Consider the following 25,388-nt stretch of genomic DNA (forward strand, 5'->3'; position numbering starts at 1 on the left):
TAGCAATTAAGGCTGCATGGCTACAATCACAAAGAAAGAAAAAATTACCAGCCCAAGCAGCCCGTACAGATGGTTCGCCAGCGAAGCTGAAACGTACGGCCCTGGTGTTTACCACTGGGTAAATTAAGAGGGTTCATTAACGTCTTTCTGAATTATTGGTTACGTCATTGTGTATCTTAAACAATGAATTAATTAATTAATAATTAATTAATTACGACTACGTGCGCGGGAGCAGTCACACGAGCGCGTTCGCGCGGTAGCGCCGAGGGGCGCCAACGAGCCAGCTGTGGAAGAAGACGATAACGCTGGGGCCAATCCCGATGATGATAGTTTTTTTCTACACGCGGACACGATACTGGGGAAACTAGCCCTTCCTTAACAGCTTGGCTATAAAAAAGGGGCCAGCTTTTGAAACCCATAGTCGCGTAATATCTTCAAATTTCACTTTATCAGAATAAGCTTATATGCTGCAACTTACGCGAATCGTCTTTCCTTGCAACATTTAAAACGGAAACATTGCCAAGGATAACATTGCGCAATGCACTGGACAGAGAGCAAGACGAAACAACACAAGCGCTCTCTATCATAGGTATTAAGCTACCTCATTACTCATAATGCTGCACCAACTGGCATATGCTTCTACACCACTGAAACGTAAACACTGCGCAGAAAAGTCAACATGCAGACCCATGGTCTAAATTACTCTTTGTGCCCCATAAAGTAATGAAGCGCGCAAAAGCTATACGTAGCGACATTGAAGTAACTGGGAAGCCAATTAAATACCAAGCTTTACATAATCATTGCTCTGCCACCTTCGCACTTTTTTTTTTAGTAGGTAGGTGCCTTACTGTCTTAGGACTGTTTATGTAAACAAGATGGTTTTACTACATCCGACCCCTTGCGCCCATGGACGACACAGATTCCTATATAGAGAGCGATATTCTGGTTAATCTCCCTGCCTTCTCCTCTTCTCTTTCCTCCTCCACCTCCTATATAAAGAGCGAGCAACAGCGCTGGAATCTGTGCCGACACTACCGTAATAGCCTGCGCTCCTGAAAATTTTCTTAGAGCGTAAACCACATAGCCTGCTAGCTGCGAAGGCACAATGCTGAAGGAGGCACATTTTCATCGGAGAAAGCGAAGCCCAGGAAAGGAAACGCGCATTTCAAGCATCGCGGTAAACGCGATAGCCGAGGCGCGACTACCGACAGGCGAGTTCAGGGTCGTCGAATGCGCGGCGCCGCTGGATGCTTCCGACGGCGCGCCTCTCTCTTTCAGTGTGCTCTGCGGAGCGACGCGTGAAGTTCACTTTTCCTCATCCGGCCTTCGAGGGGATTGCGAATAAAGTGCAACTACGGGTGTGCATACAGACATAGGTGGCAAGAACTGCTGACGCTGCTGCTCTGTAGAAACTCTCGTCTTTTATGGCTGACAGCATGCGACCGTGTGCAGAGCATCGAGAGAAAGAAGAAAAAAATTGCCATGGCGATGAGGCAGGCGCAGTGGCTACCGACTTTGCGCCGACACACACGTTAAACACGCGTTTTTGCCATGTATGCGTTCTTTCAAGGAAAGCGGAGGACGACTTGCCGTAAAGCTGTTCGAGAACCTGATGTCATGATTTGACAGATGATAACGTAAAATGAGCTAGGTCTGTGTAGGTTTTGTTTACAACAGACCTAAGAAAGAGAGAGACGGGGGGTGGGGGGTGGAGTTGGTTGTTTATTCAGAAAAAAATGGGGGCCGATGAGAAGAATGAAGGAAATTGCTGTTGGCCGCACAGTAATTGTTTAACTGAGGCTGCTCGCACCTGAACGGCGGCCAGCGCAGGCGGTATGGGGTATGAGAGTTAATTAAGGACAGGGAAGCGAGGTTGGCATATTATAAGAGCACAGAAAAAAGACCATTTAGAAGGCACATACAGGAATGCCGCTGTAAAAGGGAGTTTCAGTGGAGTATTTTGTTACGTCACTCACATTACTCTTACGACACAATATATAAAATCGTTGATAATCAGTGATGGGCCTGGTTTGACGCCCCAACGCTCTTTAATGGGTTATAAGGGACGTGGAAGAAACCGGTTTAATATTCCTAACCTAGTCAATACTAAGCACCGAGCCATTTCTGCCCCGTAACTATTGGTTGAGATGGTTGCAGCATTCTGTGCATAAGTTGACCGGACGCTGTCCGCGATGCATGTTCTAGGAAACTGTGCAGGGATTTCTACTGCTAAAGCATATGAACGTCGACTTAAAGGGAAGCTGAAGAGTCTGTCGAATTCAATAAGACGCTCATATACGGATGCGGGAACCTTATAAACCATGAAGGTAATTTTTTTTTTTGGGGGGGGGGGTGGGATTTTTCACTTAGGAGCGACGCAATCGTCAGTTAAAATTGCGCTGTAGCTCCACCCCCCGTCGAGCGCCACGCGCTGCTGCTGACGCTGACGATGCGAGCGGAGGCCGGAAACCGCGGCTTAGTGACGTCAACACTGGTGTTTCGCTCCTTCGCAGTCTCCGCGACCGTGCCTGACCGGGCTTATTTCTGCGTGCGTGCCGTCCTAATCTGCTTCGCTCGACCCTACATTCCTTTATTTATGTGTATATAGGAGTGGTAGTTGACGTGCGCAGCATCAATTGAACTTGTAGGCCGATCATGCCGGCGTTCTGTGCAGCCTACGCTTGCACGAACACCAGCGGCCGCGACGATGTTCCTATGTTCCATTAGTTCCTGCAACACAAGAAGCTTTCAGCTAAGTGGGAGGCTGCTGTGAAGCGAAACAACTTCAAGCGCTCAAGAACAAGTGTGCTCTAACCACTTCCATGACGATTACTACCGGAGTTTATCCATAATGCGTGCTTTGGGTTCTCCTAAAAAAAATTGTTAGCACGCTGAACGGAAGGTGCATGTTTATCGCCCACCCTTGACGCAGGTTTCATCGCCAAGCGCCGCGAATTTTCTATTCGCACGTGTGTTGTGAAACAGCCTGCATGCAGCTACCAAAGCGCAGTGCAAGCGTAAAGTTTGCATGTGTTGGAAAACCTGCTCACGCCAAGACGCTGCACTCCCCCTTCTCTCGCACACATAAGAAACCATCCATCTCACGTAGCCGACGGAATTCGCCGGTTACGAGTAGCGTGCGGATGGCGCGCTGATGAAGGTTCTATACTACACGTGCTACAACAGCCGGTAAACTTTTCCCGCGTTTAAACCATCTGTGTAGATTGCCGACAGCTTTGGGGCAGCGCACAAATGATGAAGATCGCATCACCGCTTACGTTCTACGAGGAGGCATGCAGGAACATAACACTACAGTTATTTGCCCGGAAATGTACTCACTGGAACGCTGAATGCAGCTTAGCAAAAAACATACTCGCCAAAGAACATTTCCAACACAAGGAGATACTAACACTTCGCCTTCGTTCGCGTGGAAAGCAGTGCTTGCACCAGCATTTTTTGCTTCTTGGAGAGGCCGGCTCTTCGCAATCGGCTCGTACATGTAGTATGTACAGGAGGAGGAGGGAGGGAAAGAGATAAGAAGAAGGCAGGGAGGTTAACCAGAATCACGTCCGGTTGGCTACCCTACACAGGGGGAATAGGAAAGGGGAAAACAAAGATAACAGGGAGAGAGAGGAGGGAAGGAAATTGCAGTGAGTTCGATGACGTGTGTGGCCTTACAGAAATTGCATTGATAGTCACAAATGGTCGCACAAGCCCGTCGTCCTTAAAGGGACACTAAAGTGAAAAGTGATTTCTTCTGCATCAGTAAATCACCGTTCTACAGCACCAAAGACACCACTCTTACAACGATAAGATGTTTGGTAAGCCAGAAAAAGCGCAAGAACGAAATGCGGGTGGCGACGCCTACTTGAGTTCCCGCACCTGGGGGCTGTGACGTCTTGGATTTTGATGGCATCTTCTAGGGCCTACTAATTATATATAGCGGTACAGATTGTCTACATTGTGTTCTAAAGGAACCAAATATTAAACATGCCAAATTTCGGGAACCTTTATTCAGCCAACGCGGCCCAAATGCGAAAACAAACTTTGGAATCCCTGACGTCACGCTGACGTACCGGCGCTGGCGTTTTGGCGCGAAATTCAAGTACTGATACTTGGACCTTCATTTTCTCATCTAATATTCAAACTATTTTCTTGAAATGACTGCCTGCAGGTTTCTCAGACAATGCTTTATTAGTCTAAACAGATTCATTGTTTCCCTTTAGTGTCCCTTTAAGAAGCACAAAAGTGCGTTCACCGCTTTATGGGCCGACGGGCGATGGGGGCGGTGTTCCAGCAGCACCTGCACAGAAAGCGGCCGATTGTCCAGTTTTTGAAAAGCTTTGGCAAGTTCTTGTCTCTCAGGGGTGTATCGTGGGCAGTAACACAGCAGGTGGTCGATGTTTTCTTCCGTGCCACAGACCTCGCATGCTCCACTGTCAGTCACTCCAATTAATGTAGAGTATGCCTTTGTGAAGGCAACTCCTAACCAAAGGCGACAGAGAAGCGTAGTTTCACGTCGAGGAAGTCCGAATGGAGGCCGTAGTTGCAGGGAGGGGTTGAGTCGATGCAGTCGTGTAAGTCGTAAATTTGGCGAGTTCCACTCGGTCAGTGTGAGGTTGCGTGCCAGGTGTCGAAGCTGCCTAGCGGCGTCTGTCCTCGAAAGCGGAATTGGAACGCTCTGCTCTTCATGATGTGCTGTACGAGCAGCGTTATCGGCGGAATCATTGCCACTGATTCCACAATGACCAGGTACCCATTGAAAAACGACCTCGTGACCTTTTTGTTGGACATGATGGTAAAGTTTCGCGATTTCGTATGTCAGTTGGTCATGGCATCCGTGTCGGAGAACTGACTGCGTGCACTGTAATGCCGGTTTTGCCAAGTACGTACGTACGTGTAGTATGTACAAGTATAAACCCCTTACAAGTGATCTTGCACGCGACAGCGACAGCGCTGCAAGCGAGGCGATGGCTGTCGCGTTCACTCGTCGTCTGCAAGCCGAACCATTGTTGACGTCACGAGGCGCCCGACCAATCACAGGCGGAAACGAGGCGCGCGAGCTGGGCGTGTCTGCTGCTGCACTTTTCATCGAAATAAAATATGTTTCCGCTTTCTTTCACTCAATTTCGATGCGATATTCGAATTCAGAGGGTTGAAAACCACGGCGTACTGCTCTTCACTCATTTTTTCTGGAAAACCTTTCAGCTTGCCTATAAAAAAAATCGCAATTTAATGTTTCCCGCTGCAGATGCGACTTCGTTATCTCAAAATTCGATGGTATTAGAATCATATCAGATATTCGATGGTAATTCTTGAATAGAATGCGATTTTTTTATTTTAACAAGGGAGTTCGTATTCGCAGTTTTCAAATATTCGCACGACCCGGCCGACTTATAACTTTATTTATTTTGTGTTATTTTATTTTATTTTTACATTTGCGACTAATTTTGCCAATGTGCTGAAGGAGGTTTAACTCATGGACCGGGACCTCGAAGAGGTGCGACTCATTTCTCTCGCATTTAACGCTAAATCGCCGCTGAATTTTTGGTGTGCTAATCTACTTTATACGGTAGCTGATATAGCTTAAGGTCGTCAGTCCATAATTTCCGTAGACCTTAGGCGGAAAGACAACAGACTTTACACAGCGCACTCAATAATCCGTATAGATCTCATAGGCGAATCTTGATGGACTTTACGTGTCTTGGCGGAATAAATTTTTGCAAAAAAAAAATTATGGGGTTTTACGTGCCAAAACCACTTTCTGATTATGAGGCACGCCGTAGTGGAGGACTCCGGAAATTTTGACCACCTGGGGTTCTTTAACGTGCACCTAAATCTAAGCACACTGGTGTTTTCGCATTTCGCCCCCATCAAAAGAAAAAAAAATTTTTGCAAGGCAAGCAGTATTGTGCAGGTGAGCTGTGCCACAACGTCGTTTACCGATAGGTGCTGGCCCCATCTGCACAAAACGTGGCCTCCGAGTTCCATCGTACCTACCGATCTGGCCATGGCAGAATGAAGGGCTGGACGGACACAGCAATGAGGGAGAAAACGATCCATCATGTCGTCTCACTTTTTAGCTTAGATGGGCGGAGTACACTGAGTCACTTCTGCACTCAAAAATAACTCATAAAAAAACCCGAACCGCTAGAATTCTGACAACAAAAACATCTCAGCCTAGTAATATTTATAGACCTTTTTGGAGGAGAAGTTTGCTTTAGAGGAACGAGATGGCGCTTTCGGCGGCGCGCAGCACGTTGCCTCAGAGAAAGTGCAGGCATACGAAACCATTACCGTCCTGCCTTGCTTGTACGATCAGCTGTCGGAAGGGCAACTGGGTGTTCGCTAACGCACTGTGTTGCATTCGTGCTGTAATATGGGAAACCGTAGAGGGAAGACGTGCGCTGTGGTTGGCTGCAAAAATAGTGGCTGGCATCCTATAAGGAACGAAACAAATCGGCGTGGCCAAGTCCGCGGACCGCTGTCACATAAGGACTGCCTGTGTTGCCGGCCCTTCGCGATGCAGGGCTTTCCTCGAGGATAAAGAAGTTTACCCTTGTGCCAGCGTTGCATCGCCAAGCCGCGGAACATCGGCAAGAGTGAGTACAGCTCGTTACACAGTGACAAAAGGAGTAGCGCCGCTTCCTGCCATATAGTAATTGTTCCTCGCACTTTATCGACACACACCCACCCCAATTCACACGCAAACTTATCCCGCTATATCGCCAACAGGTATGCGCGCACTTGAATCAATGCGCCGAAGCATGGATTACGGCAACTGCACAGGCTACACAAGAATGCTCGAAGCTGAACGTTTCGTGACGGTCTACAGGTGATAAGGGAGTGACCATAGTGATAATACGTCATCGCTAGAAGCTATTACAAATTACAGAACACCTACGCTCTATGCCTTTGTGTGCAGTAAGGAAAAATCTATCGCAACCGAGCACACCCGCAAGTGATTAGGCAGATAATGAACAATCGGATAGCGAGTGCACCTAGAAGCGTAACCGAGTCAGAAACATTCCAAAGCGCTGATTGACAGCACTTGCCCAATAAGGAATGAAGAGCAAAACACATTGATCCTGATTTAATTCGTAAATGGAGAGTTTAGACACCTTGGAATACATTTGTAGACCCACTTTTCTACGTGTACGCTGCACGCGCTGTTTGGGCAAGGCGTAATGACCACCGAAAGCGCTTACATGTTCTTTAAAGCTGTGATGTCGTCCACCCAATCACCGTCTAGGTTAGTCGCCAAAACAGAGGTTTGCTGAGCCGAACCGGGGCGTCATGCACATCTATTGTTAACACGGAAGCAGCTGAAGCAAGCAATGAACGCGTGACCACCTGATCAAACGTGGCGGCGCCCACGGGATCATCGTGAAAGGGGTCTATATTTTTAAAGGAACAGGGAACTGTTCCTCGGACTCCTACGTTATTGTCTGCCAGTCTCGTCAAATACGTACACGCTCTAGGGAGTATGCAGGGTCAAGCCCTACGCATGTGTGTATGGCTGCCTCGACTCTCTCAGAGCGCACGTTCACCATCTGTCAAGGGTTCCTGACCATCATTTAGCTTCCCTGATGACAGAGAAACTTCAAGTGACCTTTTCATGAGTGATTGACGCTCATGAAGAGCGTATAGCGACAACGTATACACCTGCGACAAAACCTTCATCTCACCTGTCAGCCTCAAGTGAACCTAGCTATTTCCGGAATTACAAAGAAGGCCAATCATTTGTCCCTGGCTCTGAAGCAACTGACGCTGCTATAACGGCGCCAGACATACTGACACCGCATACATATTTATACTGACGGTTCGACTTCAGCAGCTTCCGTGGCTCCGTCGAAGCAGATCAGAATTAAATTCAAGGTGTCCCACATAACATCTACGGTGGCAGAACTTGCAGGCCTCGGTGGCGATGCACCGGCACAAAAATGGGTCATGTTTTGTGATTCTAGAGCAGCTCTGCACAGCCTTCAGTCTGCTTCACATCACAGAACATACGAGAATATGGAACCCGAGGGGGCAGAATGTTGCTGGTTGCAGGCGGAAATAGCCTTGCAAGACATGCCGGCAATTGAGACCGCCTGGGCGACTCCTTGTAGGAAATTTTGGGAAAGTTCGTCGCCGTTCAGAAGCAAGGGCAGCGCGCGCGAGACGGATGAACAAGACGCGCACAGCGAGGCGGACGAGGACACAAGCCTGCAGCGTGTGAGTCATCCCGCGTGTGCCGCACCGAGCCGCACACGACCCGACACAACGCTCTGAAATGAGTCTGCCGAATGTTAATTACGAACTATAGGCTAAGTCCACATCACTTAAAAGCTTCACCAGGAGTCAGAACACTTGAAAAAAGCAAGAAAATTGTAAACGAGAAGCATTACTCATATTAGGTTGCTCTACCAAACAGATAAACTCTATTGTCTCGAAAACCGTAATACGAAACTTCAGTGTGTTCAAAGGGGCTGGTTGGTTCATCATTGGAATAAAACAGAAAAAGCGCGACACAGGACGAGCGAGCAAAGAGCACAGGAATGAGCGCTGACTAGCAACCAAACGCTTTATTGGCAGAAGCAGCATATAAAGACACCATTGAAGGTGACGTGAAAGAAAGAAAAAGAAGGATGAGCGTTAGGCACGGAGATAATCCAGTTATTTTGTTGATAGCGTAAGGGACGCATAACTGACGCATGCGTCGCAACTTGTGAATGGCCTCAACGATTTCCTGCCCGTGCTGTTCACTATATATTCAAATTAGTTCGTACTTCTTAAAGATCGGGGTGCACGCAACCACACGTGTTACAGTGGGCAGCCAGATGAGTGTACGGGTTTCCTTTTAGTGAAGCGGCATGCTCGTTAATGCATCTCCCCATTTGCCTGATATAGCAACGTTTACAATCGAGTGGGATTTTATAGACGACCTGGGTTGTACAATCGATGAACCCGCGAACATGATTTCTATAGAAGTTTTTTTCGCGCGACAGTATCCACACTGTTGACTACATTGCTCAACCCGCTCAGTTTATTAGGGCCATTTCATACAACCTTCACTTCAGCCTTAGCCGCAATTTTCATAATGTTATGGGAAACACGATGTACATATAGAATCACAGCAAGTCTCGATTTCGAAGGCTGTGACTGCATAGTTTGTTTTCCGGCATTCTCAATTATCACAAAAAAGTACATGTTAAAAATACTGAAGTTATAAGTTTAGAAGCAGCGCCATCAAACTGGACAAGAAAGTGAGACGCACACAAACACACAGCGTTTGTGTGTGTCTCACTTGCCCAGTTTGATTGCGCTCCTCTTAAATTTTGAAATTTCTGCGTAGCCGTCATCTCTGTGTAGAGGCACGCCTTTCGGCTACTGTGGAGCGCAGAGCGGCCAGATTATCTTACCATATGCGTATCAGTGCCTCCGGTGTCGCGTCAGGCCACATGATACGCTTTTCGGAAGATATCTGGGAAGCGCCAGCGCTGCACTCGGGAGAAGTACCGTCCACCATTTTACCCGTTTCCGAAACGTCGGTTACACTAAACCGAGGTGTCCAAGCTCGGTTGGCGGTCAACCGTGGTTAGCGGCCTAACCGCAGTTTCGCCTGCCATGTAACCACGCTAACCGCGTTTATTGATAAGCGCGGTTACGTTAACCGCGGTTAAGGTCACCCGTGTAACAGGGCTATTACTCTTTCACCAGGTCACCAGCAACGCTGCACAACACGCTGGTAGGGTAGCCGCCTTATGTTAGTCGGTTAAATTGTGCTGAAAAGCTCTGTTCAACAGAGTGCTCGCCCGAGCTCTTGAGAGAAGCTCGCAAACATGTCTTAGCGATGCCTCGTTTTACGAATTTGGAGTGTGCGGGCGAAAACGGGAGAAGCCCTTTCTTTCAGCGAGGCGAGTATATCTGGCATCTTCTGTGAGGACTTCAAAGGGCGCAACTTTGGCTGTGTTCTTCTTGGTAAAAACACATCACGTGGAAAACCTTTGCCCTGTGATTGTGTGGGAGCGGGGAACCTGGTGGCGACTCCTGGTTGTTTTTCTGCAAAAATTCCTGGGAAATCTGGAAGTGGAAGACCCTTTCTTCATCCGGAAGCCACATGAAGTGTGTACTTTCTTGCAAAGTTAGTTCCCACCACACTCCCGCGCCTTTTTCGTTGATGTCAAAGACTTGTACTATTCGTTACCAAGTAACCAGATTTTAGAGGAAGTTGGTGAGTGCATCGATAAGCACGGGGTGGTTAGTTCTTAAAATGCTAGTGGAACGAGGGTCGGCAGCTTCATGAAAATTCTCGCCTACTACCTAAAATCCACCTTCGTTTCTCATGACAATAAGCTTTTAATTCAAAAGCAAGGAGTGTGTATACTGGAGGAGGAAATAAAGAGAGAAGGCAGGGATGTTAACCCGAAATGCGCCTGGCTGTCTGCCCTACTCTGGGGGACGGGAAAGCCGGAATAGAAAGATAAGATAGAGAGAGGTAGGGGAGGGGAAAGAAAGCCGCGGTGAGCTCGCGCACGTACGAGGAGGGCCTGAGCGAGTCAAAGACGTTCCCCTAGGCCAGTCGCCCTCAAGAAAGACAAAAGTGCCTTCATAGCTTTGTGGGACAACGAGCGATGGGGTCGGTCTTCAAGTAGCACCTGCACAGACAACGGACGATCGTCCAGTCGTCGAAATGCGATAGATAATGTTTGTCTTTCCGACTGAAATTGATGACAATGGCACAATAAATGTTCGATATTCTCTTCCACGCAGCAGACGTCGCATGCAGCACTCTCGGTCACTCCTATCAAAGTAGTGTACGCCTTCGTGAAAGCCACTCCCAACCACAACCATGCCTCACGTTGGTGAAGCCCGGGTGGAGGTCGGAGTTGTAGTAGGTTTATGCTTGGCACCCGTACTTAGCGACATTTTGTTGGCACGCTATGGCAGGGGCGATTTTTAGTATTCTATCCAGTTGACCCTGTGACATGGAGTTAACCTCCAAGACAATTATAGATGCCTTCAGTGAGCTAATGAGGGATATTGTATTAACAACGGAGGAACCCATCAATGACCATTTAAGGTTTCTAGACACTGAAACTGCTTTTAAGCTTCATCACGTGTGCTAGAGCTACTCGCCTCGCTCAAAGAAAGGGCTTCTCCCGTTTTCGTCCACACACGCCAAACTCGTAAAACGAGGCATCGCTAAGGGATGTTCGCGAGCTGCTCACACGCGTTCGTGCGAGCACTCTGTTGAACAGAGCTTTTCAGCACAAATCAACCGACTAACATCAGCAGGCTACCCGACCAGCGTGTTGTGCAGCGTTGCTGGTGACCTGGTAAAAGAGTTAAAGAACGCCGGAAAGACACTATGCAGTCACAGCCATCGAAATCGAGGCTTGCTCTCATTCAATATTATTATATATTATTTAGGAGTATTGTAAGCCTTCAGAGGCTCATACAGGAGTGGGTCACAAGCAAAACAAAACAAAAGCTTATGGGCCAAAACAAGAGAAAGCAATGAAATGCGGTAATTGTTACAATGTAAACAAATAAGATTAAAACAGAACGGACAGATCAAAGAAAACAGTGCAAGGCAGATAATACAGGCAAGGGGAACAGCTGTGTAAAGTGCAGACGTGGTGGTGAACGATCAAAACATAGTTGCACAGTACAAAGTTGCAGCAGAGCACTAAACAATCGCGAGCAGACCTACTGATAGAAAAGTGCACGTATTTTGGTTTCAAATTGTTAGCTTGCGTCAACATGCGCAATTTCTTCTGGCAAATGGTTCCAGGCTTCAATTGCAGAAGGAAAAAAATGAATATTTATATCTGTTGCAGTGCGCGGAAAAAGAATGTCTTATGCACTTATTATGATTTGTTTTTTTCCGAATGTTGGAAGGGTGGCCTGAGGTACTTTGTTTTGTCTGTTTATGCGCCCGTGATAAAGAAGGAAAAGAAACGTCATGGTAGGATACGCCGTCCTGATATTAGAGTCGGGATGTCTGCTTGTTCATGTAAAGCAGTGACGCAATCATACGGTGAGTATCTGCAATAAATAAAACGGAGTACCATGCGCTGTATTCTATCTAGTTTATCAATGAGGTAAGACTGGTGCGGGGACCATACAATACTGGCATACTCAAGTATTGGCTGAACGAGGGTTTTATACGCAGTTAATTTGACATGGGATGGTGCTGTAGCCAACTTCCGACGCAAGAAATTAAGTTGGCGGAATGCCTTTACGCGTGTGAATTAAGTGTCCCATTTGAGCGAGCTTATGAATGTCACACCCAAAATGTTTTACAATATCTGTCCTTATTATTGCTGTGCCCCTCATAGAGTAAGTGAATATGTCAGGTACCTTTCTATGTGTAAAAGCGATGCATGCTGTTTTACTGATGTTGAATTTCATTCCCCACCTTTCACACCAATTTGCAATGCTGTTTAGTGAGGCGTTTAATTTGATCGTCCACGGACCGAACAGTTGTGTAGACAACACAATCATCTGCGAAAGGACATACTGTTGCGTTAGGCTCAACACATGATGGGATGTCGTTGATGTACACAAGAAAAAGCAATGGCCCGAGCACGGACCCCTGTGACACACCAGGAAGAACCTCAAGGCTCTTAGACTCAGCATTGTTTACCGATACATGTTGTGATCTGAATGAGAGATAAGACGCTATCTATGCAAGAGTGTGAGATTCAATGCCAATTAATTTAAGTTTTTCAATCAGTTCACAGTGAGGTACGCGATCGAGGGCTTTGGAGAAATCTACGGATATGGCGTCTCCTTGAAGTCCAGAATTGATTGCCTCTGCGAAGTCATGAGAAATTTCCAATAGCTGTGTTATCGTGGAAAGGACCTTCCTAAAACCATGCTGTTGAGGGTATATGAGGTTATTGCTTTCTCAGTAACTAATAATGGATTTGTTAATAATGTGCTCCATTAATTTGCAGCAGCAGCTTGTTAGAGAAATCGGTCGGTATGTGTCTATGTACAACCTATTGCCACCTTCATGAATGGGGATTACTTTTGCAACGAGCCAGTCTGAAGGTAATGCAGCTGCTTGAAGCGACACCCTAAAAATTTTGTGTAAGAATGGAGATAATTGGGCAGCACATCGTTTTAGAAACTCATTGGAAATATCATCGGGACCGGGCGTCTTTCTTTTTTTTTTGCGTGTGTGTGTGTGTCAGTGTTAAAGAACAGGTTCCCCAGTACACCTGGCTCAGTTATAACGACAGCAGGCATCACTGAATCAGATGCAAACGAAGCGTCACTTAGACGGGAAGAGCATGTGAACACAGATTGGAAATGGGCATTGAAAGCGTTAGCAATAGCGTGTGCATCATGTGTGAGAGATCCCGCGATTTCAATTTGCACTATTGGGTTTTCAGCATACGCATCGCATGCGTAATCCGAAGACGTGGGATCGTTCCCCACCTGCGGGAAGTTTTTTCATCCACTTCTATTGCTATTAATTTGCCATTTCTTTAATTCAGTTAGTAAGGACGGGTAATTTCCCATGTCTTCCTTGGTGTCTTTGTTGTCTTCTCATGATATGAAACATTGTGACGTCACACGTGACGCCAAGCAAAACCGAAATAAACGTCAAAATTTTCAAAGTTATAGATTTCTCGTGAGTAGTCAGACTACAAATGCAGCTCAGCCGACCGCGTACACCATTAAAATATAACAGAAAGTTCAATAGAATTGTTCCGGTCCCTTTTCTGCAGCAAGATGCGGGCGCCTTACGGGTGCTGCACATTTTTCATTGCATCGAGGGCAGCCTTGGTTGCTCAAAAATTAACAACATGAAGAGTGTCAGAACTGGGTTGAGGTTATTTCAAGTTAGTTGTGTCTTGCTTCAGCGTGGGAATTGTATACCGATGACGGGAGACCTTAGAAGTCATTTTCCAACGTTTTCCCTCTTAGATACCATAGAAGAGGGTCCACAGAACATTTGAACCTTTTGTTGAAGTAGTTCGGAACGGTTGCTACTATAAGTTTCGGTTCGGGGTTTGGTTCCAAGATAACGGGTAAATAACGGTTCCGTATCGTTTCTAGTTCAGCTCCAATTTTCGGTTCAGTTATGGTTTTGTTCGACACCGCGTTTGTCTTGTTGCGGTTCAGCAGAACAAGCTAGATGCGAGTTCAGTGGAGTGCACTTCAACAGCCGTGGTGCTTGAGATTAATGCGAACTTACAACACGCCTAGCTGTGGAATCGTTGGCTGCATATACGAAGACATCGAAATGAAAGTTCTACATCGAGTGCCGTAATACGCCGAGCGCCGTCAGATATCCTTACGTATACAGTGCACTGCGGGGCGTCCATGAAGCCGTTCACGCCACCAGATGCATGGGCTTCCGCGAAAATGAGATGTCGTTTGAAACTATGGAAAGAGGCGTTATCGCTTGTCGATGCTCACAGTCAGACCAAGTACACAGGCCGTGGCGAGCCGAGAAGGGCACGCGATCCAATGTTCAAGCGTGCAGCTGTACACCCGCGTACGAAAAACGGACAGTTATCGGCTAAAGCAACACATTTGCGCTTACATCAGCTACGAAAGGCGCGCCTGAAAACTGCTACACATTCCAGAAAAACGCTTTCCGCTCTCTATGATGTGTTTAACGGTGCTGCTGTCAGCTCCAGAAATTTTAGCGCGAGTTCGTCCCTGCTTCATGTGTGGGAGCATTCAAAATACACCTACACACGAACTCAAGTAAAAGTCGAGCGAGCTTTTCTTCAGAAATGCGTCACGTTTGCTGTGTCGCGATAAAGTGCTCGGCGAAAAATAGCTACGGGGGCGTTTCCAGCGCTCGTTCCGTTCGGACGTGTTTTTCCGTAGCTGCAGATTTTCGCCCCGTTTGCTGGTTTTCCCCGCTACTGGAACTCTATTGTTTATGGACCACTTTGGCGGTTCATAATTACTACTGGCGCCTATCTACAAGGGATGCGTACTGCGACCGCGTCCGTTGAAGCCTTCCGTTGTGTACTGCTACTCTTACTTTAGACAGGGACACATGAAATCATCCTGCCCCTACACACCCAAGGACGGCACCATGGATGCTGAACCATCAGCATCGTTCAGATGCGGCCTATGCCAAACAAACCGATCATGACATCACTTCCACGACGTGTCCTACGAAGTTGAAGGCCACTAAGAAGGCTCGACAACGCCATTCGCGACAGCCAGCAAGCACCCCTCGAGATCCATCAATGAAACAAGTCGCTGTGTGCAACCATTACGCCGTTCTGGCCTCGCTGGAAGAGGACGCTAGCCAGGCGACAATAGCAAGTAGAACGACAAGTGATGCTGCCAATCCTACATATACGCCTCGTTCACCGCCTATAGAGGCGCCACTGATGGCCACTTAGCGGGCGCTTCCAACAGTATACATGCGGGAGCAGTAGCTGACGACAACCGTTTTGCAGCAAGGATAGCTGAAGTTCGCAGCTGCGATTTCTCCTTTGTTCGGGTGCCAGACTGCTTTTTCTGCGGTGACAGCTGTAGGGAAGACGCTGACCTCTGTGGGAGCGGGTATGAACACGATTTTACCGGTGTTTGGGACAACATGGTCCACATACGTGCCAGGTGCGTCCGGCCTCAAGTCGCCTCAAGAAGAGTAATTGCGAACTTATTGATGGAAACGCGTACACTAGTCAACGAAGTCACTAAACGCAAGGGTTATTAAAAGCGCGTGTTAGCGCTGTACCGCCGATGCAATTCTGCTGCATACGCCGATGTTTCTGCACTTTTAAATTCCCCAAGGGAGCTGCTTGGAAGCGTACAAAGATAAAGTCTGACTAACTTTTCAGTACTTTTTTTAATGTTACGGGAGCGAGGTGCCACATTTAAAGGCAGAGCAGCGCTACTCAAAGTAGATGAGTGCTGGCGGCAAGGCCGGGTTTAGTCCTCTGCGGCGTAAGCATAATAAGAAAGAATTCAGTTGAGTGCAAAATTCACATGCAAGATGGGACTACGTTGTGAAACAAACAAATCACTCGGCGTGTTAAGTCTGCTCGGACAGTATCGAGGTGTGGCGACTTCCCGAACGGGACGCAAACTTTTCAGCGAAAAATGGAACAAAAATACCATATGCAGCAAATATTCGCAATTCTCGCCCTGAACGAACTATTTTTAAACACATTTAAAAAACTACAATATCTAAGATGCCTTCGTGCGAAAAGAATAAAGCTGTTGCATTATTATAAAGAATAAAGCACTTGCTTGGTATCATTCCGATAAGACACAGCGTGATTTATACCCTTTACAAACGAGGCAGGGTGAAAACCTCGCAGCTCAAAAGAATCAACAAGAGTTATGCATCAAGCAACTAGCAACAGTTAAACATGTGCGAAGCCACGCATAAAATAGATGTAAAAACATGAAGTGCGCAAGAGGTGGTGCGAGGATTTACCGGGCCACATAAAACCAACAATTTCAGTTCTTGCAAATTTCAGTAGCTTTAGCATACAACACAATGCGCTCGTGCAGTCGTGGTGCCTAGCTAGCGCAACGCGGTAAAGAAGCTGAAAACAATATAAACGGCAAACGGCATTCCGAACTTTAGCGAAATGCCTTTAAACCGCATGCTGCGCTGCAGATGAACTTCGCCGCTTACGCATCTAACTATGATCGAGGGGAAAAAACACCGACGCGAAAAATGAAAGGATGAGAACAAGAAATTTCCCGCCGAAGCGACGATCCATTGCTACCGTTGCTCCCACTGATGAGGCTTTGCGGGGAATGATTAGAACCGTATCGCCGGCTCGTTTTCGCCGGTATTTGAGCCCCCCAAGCAGCAAAAATTCTTCTTCGACATTCCTTGGAACTTTGGCCACCCCACACATGCGAAGGGTGTTACCTATTTTGCTCTGAAAACGTGAATAAGACAGAGAAGCAGCATCAACGACACAACAAACTACGGCGCGCGGCTGGCTCATCTCCCATGTGTTCTGCGCAAGGCCGCCACCAGTGGCGCGTCCATTGGCGCGCACTACGCGTACAGCGCAGCTGTTAGGTCGCCCACTTCACAACCACAACGGGCATCACAATCAATAGAAAACATGCCGCTTCCTTCGGCAAACGAAGAGTTCGAGATCGACGTTCACCTGGCCACCCTTGAAAAGGAAATCCAACGTCTCAAGGAACGTCGTAGAGTGCTCCGGCGTCGTCATGACGCAGCGCGGTCATCGTATTCGTCGTCGACGTCTAGTCCTGCTCATACGGCTAACCCGGCATCTGTGTCGAAGCCTCTTTCACCCCAAGAACTCTTGCGTTTGGTCGCTCAACAGCTCCACCATCTCACATCGGTTCTACTGGCCAGTCTTAACCTATGATGGCTGCTACGTCTTCAAGTGTGCCAGAAGGCATCTTACAGTGGAACTATCGCGGCATCGCGGGGAAGGTCGGAGAGCTGCATCAGCGTCTCAGATATCGGAAGCTGCGTGCTTGGGCTCTACTGCTTCAAGAATTCAACGGCCTGCCACCCATTTCAAGATTTGTTCCATACTCATTGCCTTCAATGTTGGATCGTAGGGGTGCTACGCCTGATATCCCTCCAGGAAAGGCTGCAGCTTATGTAAGATGCACGCTTCATCAGACCCGCGTTGATCTTTCACGGTGGTGTACTTTATGGCAAGAGGTCGTGGCCGCATTGGTTCGTCTCTAACGCATGGACGTTATCATCGTTTCGTACTATGTCCGCCCTTACAGCGGTCGTGCGGCTCGGTTGTGTCTCGGCTGGTTGGCGCACCTACAACAGAAACATCCTGGTTGCCCCATTATGGTAGCAGGATATTTTAAGGCGCCCCACATCACATGGGGATAGGCTATTTCCAGTGTGCGTGGTACGTGTTTGCTGGACACATTTATGGACGCCCAATTCACTCTGCCTAATAATGTGTCAGTGCTTACTGGTCGGCGTGACCACCCTCGCGCGCCGCCACACTCACCAGACTTATATTGGTGGCTAGGAAGGACGACCGTCTCGTGGTCATGTGAACCCGACTGCTGGGGTAGCGACCATCATCCGATTCACCTTGGCTTATCTTCGGGCGGCACAGGCCGCCTCCGCCGGCTGTCGAGCGGTGGATTGGGTTCGATACAGGGCGGTATCAGAAAGCACCGTATCCAACTCCGTGCGAGACCCATCCCATTGTCTTAAGGCTGCATTAGTTGAGACAAAACGTACGTCGTGGGTTGATGAATCGCGAACCGCTCCTGATTTGCAACTTCTGCGTCTCTGGGCGTCGCGCCGCCAAGCAGAACTTGCATCAGAACGTGACCCTGCATCAAATACCCTTCCATTAGAGGCCCAACGCCTTACTGCAGTAGCTCGGCATCATGAACACCGCTTAGAACGTGGCCACTAAATTGACTGGTGCTCTTCTCTCGGACCTTCGTCGTCCAATGCCTCTATTTGGCGCACCTTCCGAGTAATGGAACGTGGTCGGGGCCCTCCAGAACCCGCAGCCTGCGCTCTGTTAGCATCGGGCCAGACACCAGCAGTATTCGCAGAAACTGTCGCCCACGCCTTTTTTCCGGCTTTGTACACAGCACCGCCTCCTTTCGTTTTCAAAACTGCCTTCCCGCGGACGCAGGCACACCGCCTACGCTCCCCGACATCGAAGGTATACAAGCTGTCTTCAATATGGCTGAATTTTTAGCGGCAATAGACCTGTCGAAGCCATGCAAGGCACCAGGACCGGATGGCATAGCGTATGAACTTTATAAGAACACGGAAGGCAAGGTTCTCGAAGTGCTGTTGGAGGCCATAAGCGAAGCTTTGGCTACAGGAGTCATCCCCTATTCTTGGCGGCATGCAAAAGTGGTCCCTATTCCCAAACCCGGAAAACCCCAAGATAATATCGCTCATATGCGCCCAATAGCACTAAATTCAACGTTAGGCAAACAGATGGAGCGTATGCTCGCGACACGTATTACATGGTGGCTCGAGCGGTACTCATGGTATCATCCTGGCCAAATCAGGTTCCGTGCTCATCTAGGTGCAGAGGATGGCCTTGCGTACCTATCTTCTATGGTTCTTATCGGAGGCCGCTCCCGAAGAATTCGCACCATTCTGGCAATGGATATTCGTAGAGCGTACGACTATGTGAGTCACGAAGCAATGGTCAGAATTCTCCATTGGCTTCAGTTCCCTAGCCGTGTCTGCACATTCGTCGAAGCATTCCCTGCGCGCTCGCACCTTCTCCATTCGCCTGGCTGGCCAAGCAGCAGTACTTTTCAAAATTGCTCTCCTTCCACTAGTTTGGAAGCTAGCGACCATCCATAACGCACAGTACATAATGTACGCAGATGACATCACTGTCTCGTCAGCTCATCCTGAAATCTTCCACCAAGAACAAGCGCTCCAAGAGGCCTTAAACTGGTCTGCTCAGATAGGGCTTGCAATCTCCAAGGACAAGACGACGTACATGTCAGTAGCGAACAAGTATGGGCGCCGTCTACTGGCACTCCAGCCTCTTCAGTTAACTCTGGATCAGCAGCCACTACACAAGGCTTCAACTCTCCGTGTACTCGGCCTTGAAATGGATTCCTCCGGATCTAGGGGACCATGGGTCAAGAATGCAAAGCAACAGGCCGCAGAAACGATACAGTTGATACGTCTGATTGCGAAGAAATCTGGCAGAGCGAGCACCAACATGGCTCACCTTCTTGTCCGTTGTGTATTGCAACCACGACTCGTCTACAGAGCCCAGATTCATCATCTCACGAAGGCACAATGGGCTCGCCTTGAGGCCATTAATAATGAAGCCATGCGGACCATAACGGGACTACCACGTCTCACTCCGTTGCCAACCCTACAGGCCGAGTCCCAACTCAACGTACGCTATCGACGAACTCGTGCACCAACGTCGATGCGTGCGCGCCCTAAAGCCATCAAATTTCTGCTCTGCTGCTTCACTGGCCCGGTACATGGGACACGCAATAGACAATACAGCATATATGAGACCCGATGTAGCTCCGTGGAAGAGGGTACAGCTAAGTGACAATAATGGTGACATGGTCGTACAATAAGTACGACAATAAGTGACGATAAGTGACAATGGTCGTACCTGTATAGCCCGGTTCCTGACCAGGCGAATGCCCAAGTTTCCCGTCTTCGTCGCACTGATGATAATCAAGACGATGCGACCCTCGTAGCATACACTGATGACAGTGTTAATGGCACCATGATTCACTCAGATCTCATGTGTCCATTGATACCGGAGGCAGGCCAGACGTGCTCGTATGTTGCCGATCCTGCACCACCGGCCTATCTTGCCGAGCTTGCTGCCATACGAGACGCCTTGGCCGCGTTGCTACCTAGTGTTCAAGATGCTCGATACTCTCAACTCATCAATCGCACAGATTCTACTCAAGCCATCCACGACATACGTAGGGTATCTCGGTCCACTCTATTCTCAGATAGCATTCACCGTCTTGCTGCCACTACGAATATCCTCATACGCGTCCAGTGGGTGCCTCGAGCAGCCCTGCCGGGTCTCCTTGAAGCAGATATGGCAACCCACCCACAGATTACAACATACCCACTTCCACATTTTCCTGAAGACGCCTATGGACGACTGATCCGGGAAAAGGAGAACCTCCGACGTACCACACGAGTTCTTATACCTCCGTCTGATTCAGACCTCCCTGGTGGGTTAACCCGCCGAGAGGAGGTTAGGCTAAGGAGGCTACGTGTCGGAGTCGCGCTCACCGTGTCTGTGACCGCTCTCTGGCCACAACAGTACCATTGTCCTTACGGCTCATCGTGCCCATTTTGTAACACAGAAATCCAAAATGTGACAGTGACACACCTACTATGGACGTGCCCAGGACTTCATCTAAGCCGTCTCCGCCACCTCCGGGCAACAGGCCTTCGGCCTGGCCGCCCACCCGACCTTGAAGGTTGGATTCATGGACCACATCACCACTCACTCCTAGATTTTTTGTACGAGTCGAATCTGTCCATGTACTTTTAACATCCTTTGTATTATGCCTAAGGGCAAGCTTTGGAATTTTAAAAAAAGCCGAGCGATAACCTCCGAGTTTATCAGCGGTAGCGCTAAAACCTGATGTAGTGGCGTTCCCATTACTAACAAAATCCCAGATAAAAACCGCATCATGGCGACTGATTAAAGGCGAAGCATATGAAAATAACGGCCAGCCCCCCCACCCCCCCCACCCTACCCCACCCCGCCCCACCCCCTAACTCTACCTCACATAGCCTCCAGCATGCAAGGAAGGAAGGAGTGGGAGCACAGTGGAGGGATGGCAAGGTAGTCATTGACTGCCGATAACCAATGCGTAGGAAGCACCTCTTAGGAGGCCAGCACAGGTGACACTATCGGTCACCTGTGCTTGGTGATCGACAACAAACTTTCAAGGAGCGTTTCTGAAATGATCGGCTCCTGTGACGTCAGATGCTCGACACCTGCTTTGGGTGTGTCCTGAAACGCGGGCGATCAGACTTAAAATTTTAACAAATGCTGTACTGAAACCAGACCTACCTGAAAACTACGACCGTTGGCGGATGGACAAGTTTGCAAAGACAGTGCTGCAGTACTTGCACGATGCAGAGTTGGAAACCTTTATTTAACTTTCTTTTATTCTTTGTGCCTTGAGTTAGATATTCCCGAACAAAACAAAACTTACGCAACGCATTCAAATATTTCTTGCCGGAGGATATTCCCTTATACAGTCTAATACCAAATTAATTTCATACATTTGCTGAGAAACATTAAAATTGTGGGGTTTTACGTGCCAAAACCACGATTTGATTATGAGGCACGCTGTAGTGGTGGAACAGCGGATTAATTTTGAACACCTGGGGTTCTTTAACGTGCACCTGTAACACGGGCGTTTTTTTTGCATTTCGTCCCCATCTAAATGCGGTCGCCATGACCGGGATTTGATCCCGCGACATCGCACTTAGTGTTAAGAAGCATACCAAGGTTCTTTTGAATAAATAAAGCCCGTGATGCGCGTTACGCTTTCATATATAGCTGCTTGTGCTGTTTAGTGCTCCATTTGAATTTTTTGTTTGTTCACCAGTTTCAGGAGTGGACAAACGAGTCGTCGTTTCGGATGTCACTGCATGGTTTAAAAGCCATCCACGAGCGCGCAACTGAGTCAAGCTGCCTTGGCTTTGACAGAATTGGAAACTGACAGTGCAGAAGCGCCAAGTGAGCATCGGGTTCTACGCTCATCGATTCAGTGAGTACCTAAATAATTTTTTCCCCTGCTTATTAGAAAGAAGGCTCAGAAGAAGAAGAAAAAAAGAATAAAGCAGGAATTCTGACAAGTTTAAAGGTAACTATAAAAGATAAACAAGACGATCGAGTTCAAGGAGCTGAACGGATCATTCATTAGAAGGAGGGAAAAAAACATTGTCACAGGCCTTGTAACGGGCTGCGCGGCTGTCCCCGACGGAATGTACGACGCGTGTGCAAAAGGTAGACGGGCTCACCAGCAGCAGGCCGCGTATCCGGGCGCCCGTTGCGCAGAAGGCGATCGTGGCGTGTATGTAGAGGCCGGTCATCCACTGCAGGAAGGCCACGGTCACGAGGAACTTGTCCAGTTCGTTGGCCGAGTCCCAGAGAAGCGCATAGATCGCCATTCCCAGGATCTGGTACAAAAGCGAACGTTCATTAAGTGCGTTCCTGATGATTCCACTCTCGCGCTTTCGGCACCGGTGGGTCGCCATCGCGAGCTATTATCGTAGAGCCAATAACGCCGTTGCCTTTGTGGTCAAGGGAGAAGGGGCAGATATGAACTCGGCTGCCCTTGGCTTCCAGGCATACTAGGAATCAAGAACGACGACGAGTGTAGCATCCATCCAAACTAGCGCAAGGCGCGCTTAGATAAATTGAGCCACTATATATATATATATATATATATATATATATATATATATATATATATATATATATATATATATATATATATATATATATATATATATATGTATATAGATATATAGATATATATATTCGCACGAGTTCGCGGGATTGAATCCCGGTCACGGCGGCCCCATTACGATGGGGGCGAAACGCGAGAACCCCCGCGTACTTAGATTTACGTGCACGTTAAAGAACCCCAGAAAGTCCCGATAGTGAAAAACTCCCTATACAGCTTTCTGTTGCTCAATACGTGCTATATAAAAGTGTATTTCCGAGCGTGAAAGTAGCCCGCAAATGCACGCCAAATTGTCGCGCGGCTGGCCGCTCGAGGCACTTTGCGTGTATTCGCGGGCTTCCTTCACGCTCGGAAGAACACTTTTATGTAGCACGTATTGAGCAACAGCAAGCTGTATCTGGAGTTTTTCACGTAGCTCTGCAATTTTCTCGTTGACACTTTTCATCTCATTATAATATTTGGTAATTTGATTAATTAAGGCTGGTTGTCTAATTAGGCTCAATGAGAAAACTAATAATCTGGGTATCTCCAAGCGACGGCAAACATCATTTCCTTGGTTCTGTCCAGCTACGTGACATTTGCATATTTTTAATGTTTGGCTAAAATTAGGTGGGGCACTCTGCATATAACGTCCCTGTAACTTAGACCAAGTATTTAAAACAAAAGTGGTCAGCCGCAGCTGGATGAAACCAACGGCACATGGTTTGCAGTCATGTGGTGCTCCTTAGAGTATTTTTATGCGAAGCATATTACGAGAGCTCAACCCAGCTCCTCAGGCGCGGCGGTGTCGCCTTGAATACCACGTGACACCGTGACGTCACGACAGAGGAGAAGTGGCTTGGGCTCAACTCTTGCAAGATGGGCTGGGTGGGAATCGAACCAGGGTCTCCGGAGTGTGAGACGGAGACGCTACGACTGAGCCACGAGTACGATGCTTCAAAGCGGTACAAAAGCGCCTCTAGTGAATGCGGTGTTGCCTTAGAAACGAGCTGTTTCTAAGGCTCAGGCGTGCGTCGCTTGCTCAGGCGCACATTTCGTTGCCGCGCCGAACGCTGCGTTGCTCGACGCTCACCGCGTCCAATGCGGGGCGTCCAAGGCGAAGTAGAGTAACGCATGAGTTGTTTCTTCGTCTAGCCGAACCAAATATAGGCAAGAAACAGCAGTTCACCAGGCTAAACAGTGGTTCAACAACTAAAATAAAGGCTAGTATGCTTCGCATCCTGGGCTTAACCTTACCTAAGCCACAGCCATTTTTTTTTACATGGCGGCTAATTAGTTAGTTAACTAAGGTGAATTATGCAAAATTTTAATGTGCACTTTAGGGCCAAGCGCGTTTCGTTGCGTTGTAGAGGGGGTTCAGAAACGAACGATCCAATTCTTTGTGGCAACGTACATGCTACGTGGCTATCTTTTTCGGCGTTTAAAGAAAGCCCGCCACGAAATATGAAATAAAACCACGTGACTGCGCTCGTGCGCTATCATATTTAATCCATACGTAATGTCTGAGTAGCTGACGGATAAACAATGGATCTACCAGAAAGGTGCAGATGGCTTTTGCGTACTTTTACTAACACATTTACATAAATGATGATAATACTCAACATGTGCGTTTACCTTGAAATTGTGAGGTTACAAATACAGCACTATTAAAAATAAACAGATCCCCTAGCTTTGCTGGCCCGGAAAGGCACTTAGTCCACATTATCCCCATTGTTTTTCTGATTCTCGATGTTCGTGATAGGAGACCTAATTTCTGCGGAACGCACTTGGCCGCATGTTGTTAAAAGGGCGATGACAATTACTCGAGCTTTGTGCAGTCAAACAGCACGTTTCCGCCGTTGATCTACCTGAAAGCCGTCGTGAAGTATTGATTGGTCCGAAAGCCGTGTGCAATGTAAGTTATTTGCTCAGATTTGCATGAACGAGATCAGCAGCTCCGATGTCTACGCCTTTCTAAACATACAATTTATTCCAATTGGTTTTGGTACAATAATATACTGCTGCGCTTGCAAACGTCCACAAATCGAATGCTATTAGTGATGCCGCAGAACCCGCAGCATTTAAACCAATTCAAATCGAGTTTGTAAAGAAATTGAAAAAAAAATTTCAATATTGTGAGCACAATGTAAAGTCTGTGGTGACCACTATGCTGTGAAGCACAATCGAAATGTGAAGACTACTAATGTGAACGCAACCATTGCTTTACCATGGTCACGAAGCCTGCGCTTCGTAGAGCGAGTTTCGGCCGTTCATATGTAGCTTTTGAAAAATGAACTGCGTCCTCGTAGAAGGCCATTTCTGAAGCGACTTTCCTTACTTCTAAGTCGCTAATATGTCGCAAACCTTTGATTTAAGTCACTAAACATGTTGCCCGTCACTAAATAAAAAAGTTGTTCTAGCTACTGAAGCAAAGGATACATAAAAAAAATGGCCGCCCTTCCACTCCTGTGAAGAGGGGTGCAAGC

General features: G+C 47.8%; 1 protein-coding gene across 1 annotated transcript in view; it reads right to left on the reverse strand.

The window, feature by feature from the left end:
* Nucleotides 1-25,388, reverse strand: part of LOC135896142 (uncharacterized) — a 243,137-nt gene that overhangs the window by 200,346 nt on the left and 17,403 nt on the right. Inside the window, exon 3 of the mRNA XM_070525724.1 lies at nt 22,475-22,633. Coding sequence (XP_070381825.1) covers nt 22,475-22,633 — 159 coding nt within the window. The remainder of the gene's footprint in view (nt 1-22,474; nt 22,634-25,388) is intronic.

This window comes from Dermacentor albipictus, chromosome 1, assembly GCF_038994185.2.
Source record: "Dermacentor albipictus isolate Rhodes 1998 colony chromosome 1, USDA_Dalb.pri_finalv2, whole genome shotgun sequence".
Taxonomy (NCBI): Eukaryota; Metazoa; Arthropoda; class Arachnida; order Ixodida; family Ixodidae; genus Dermacentor; species Dermacentor albipictus.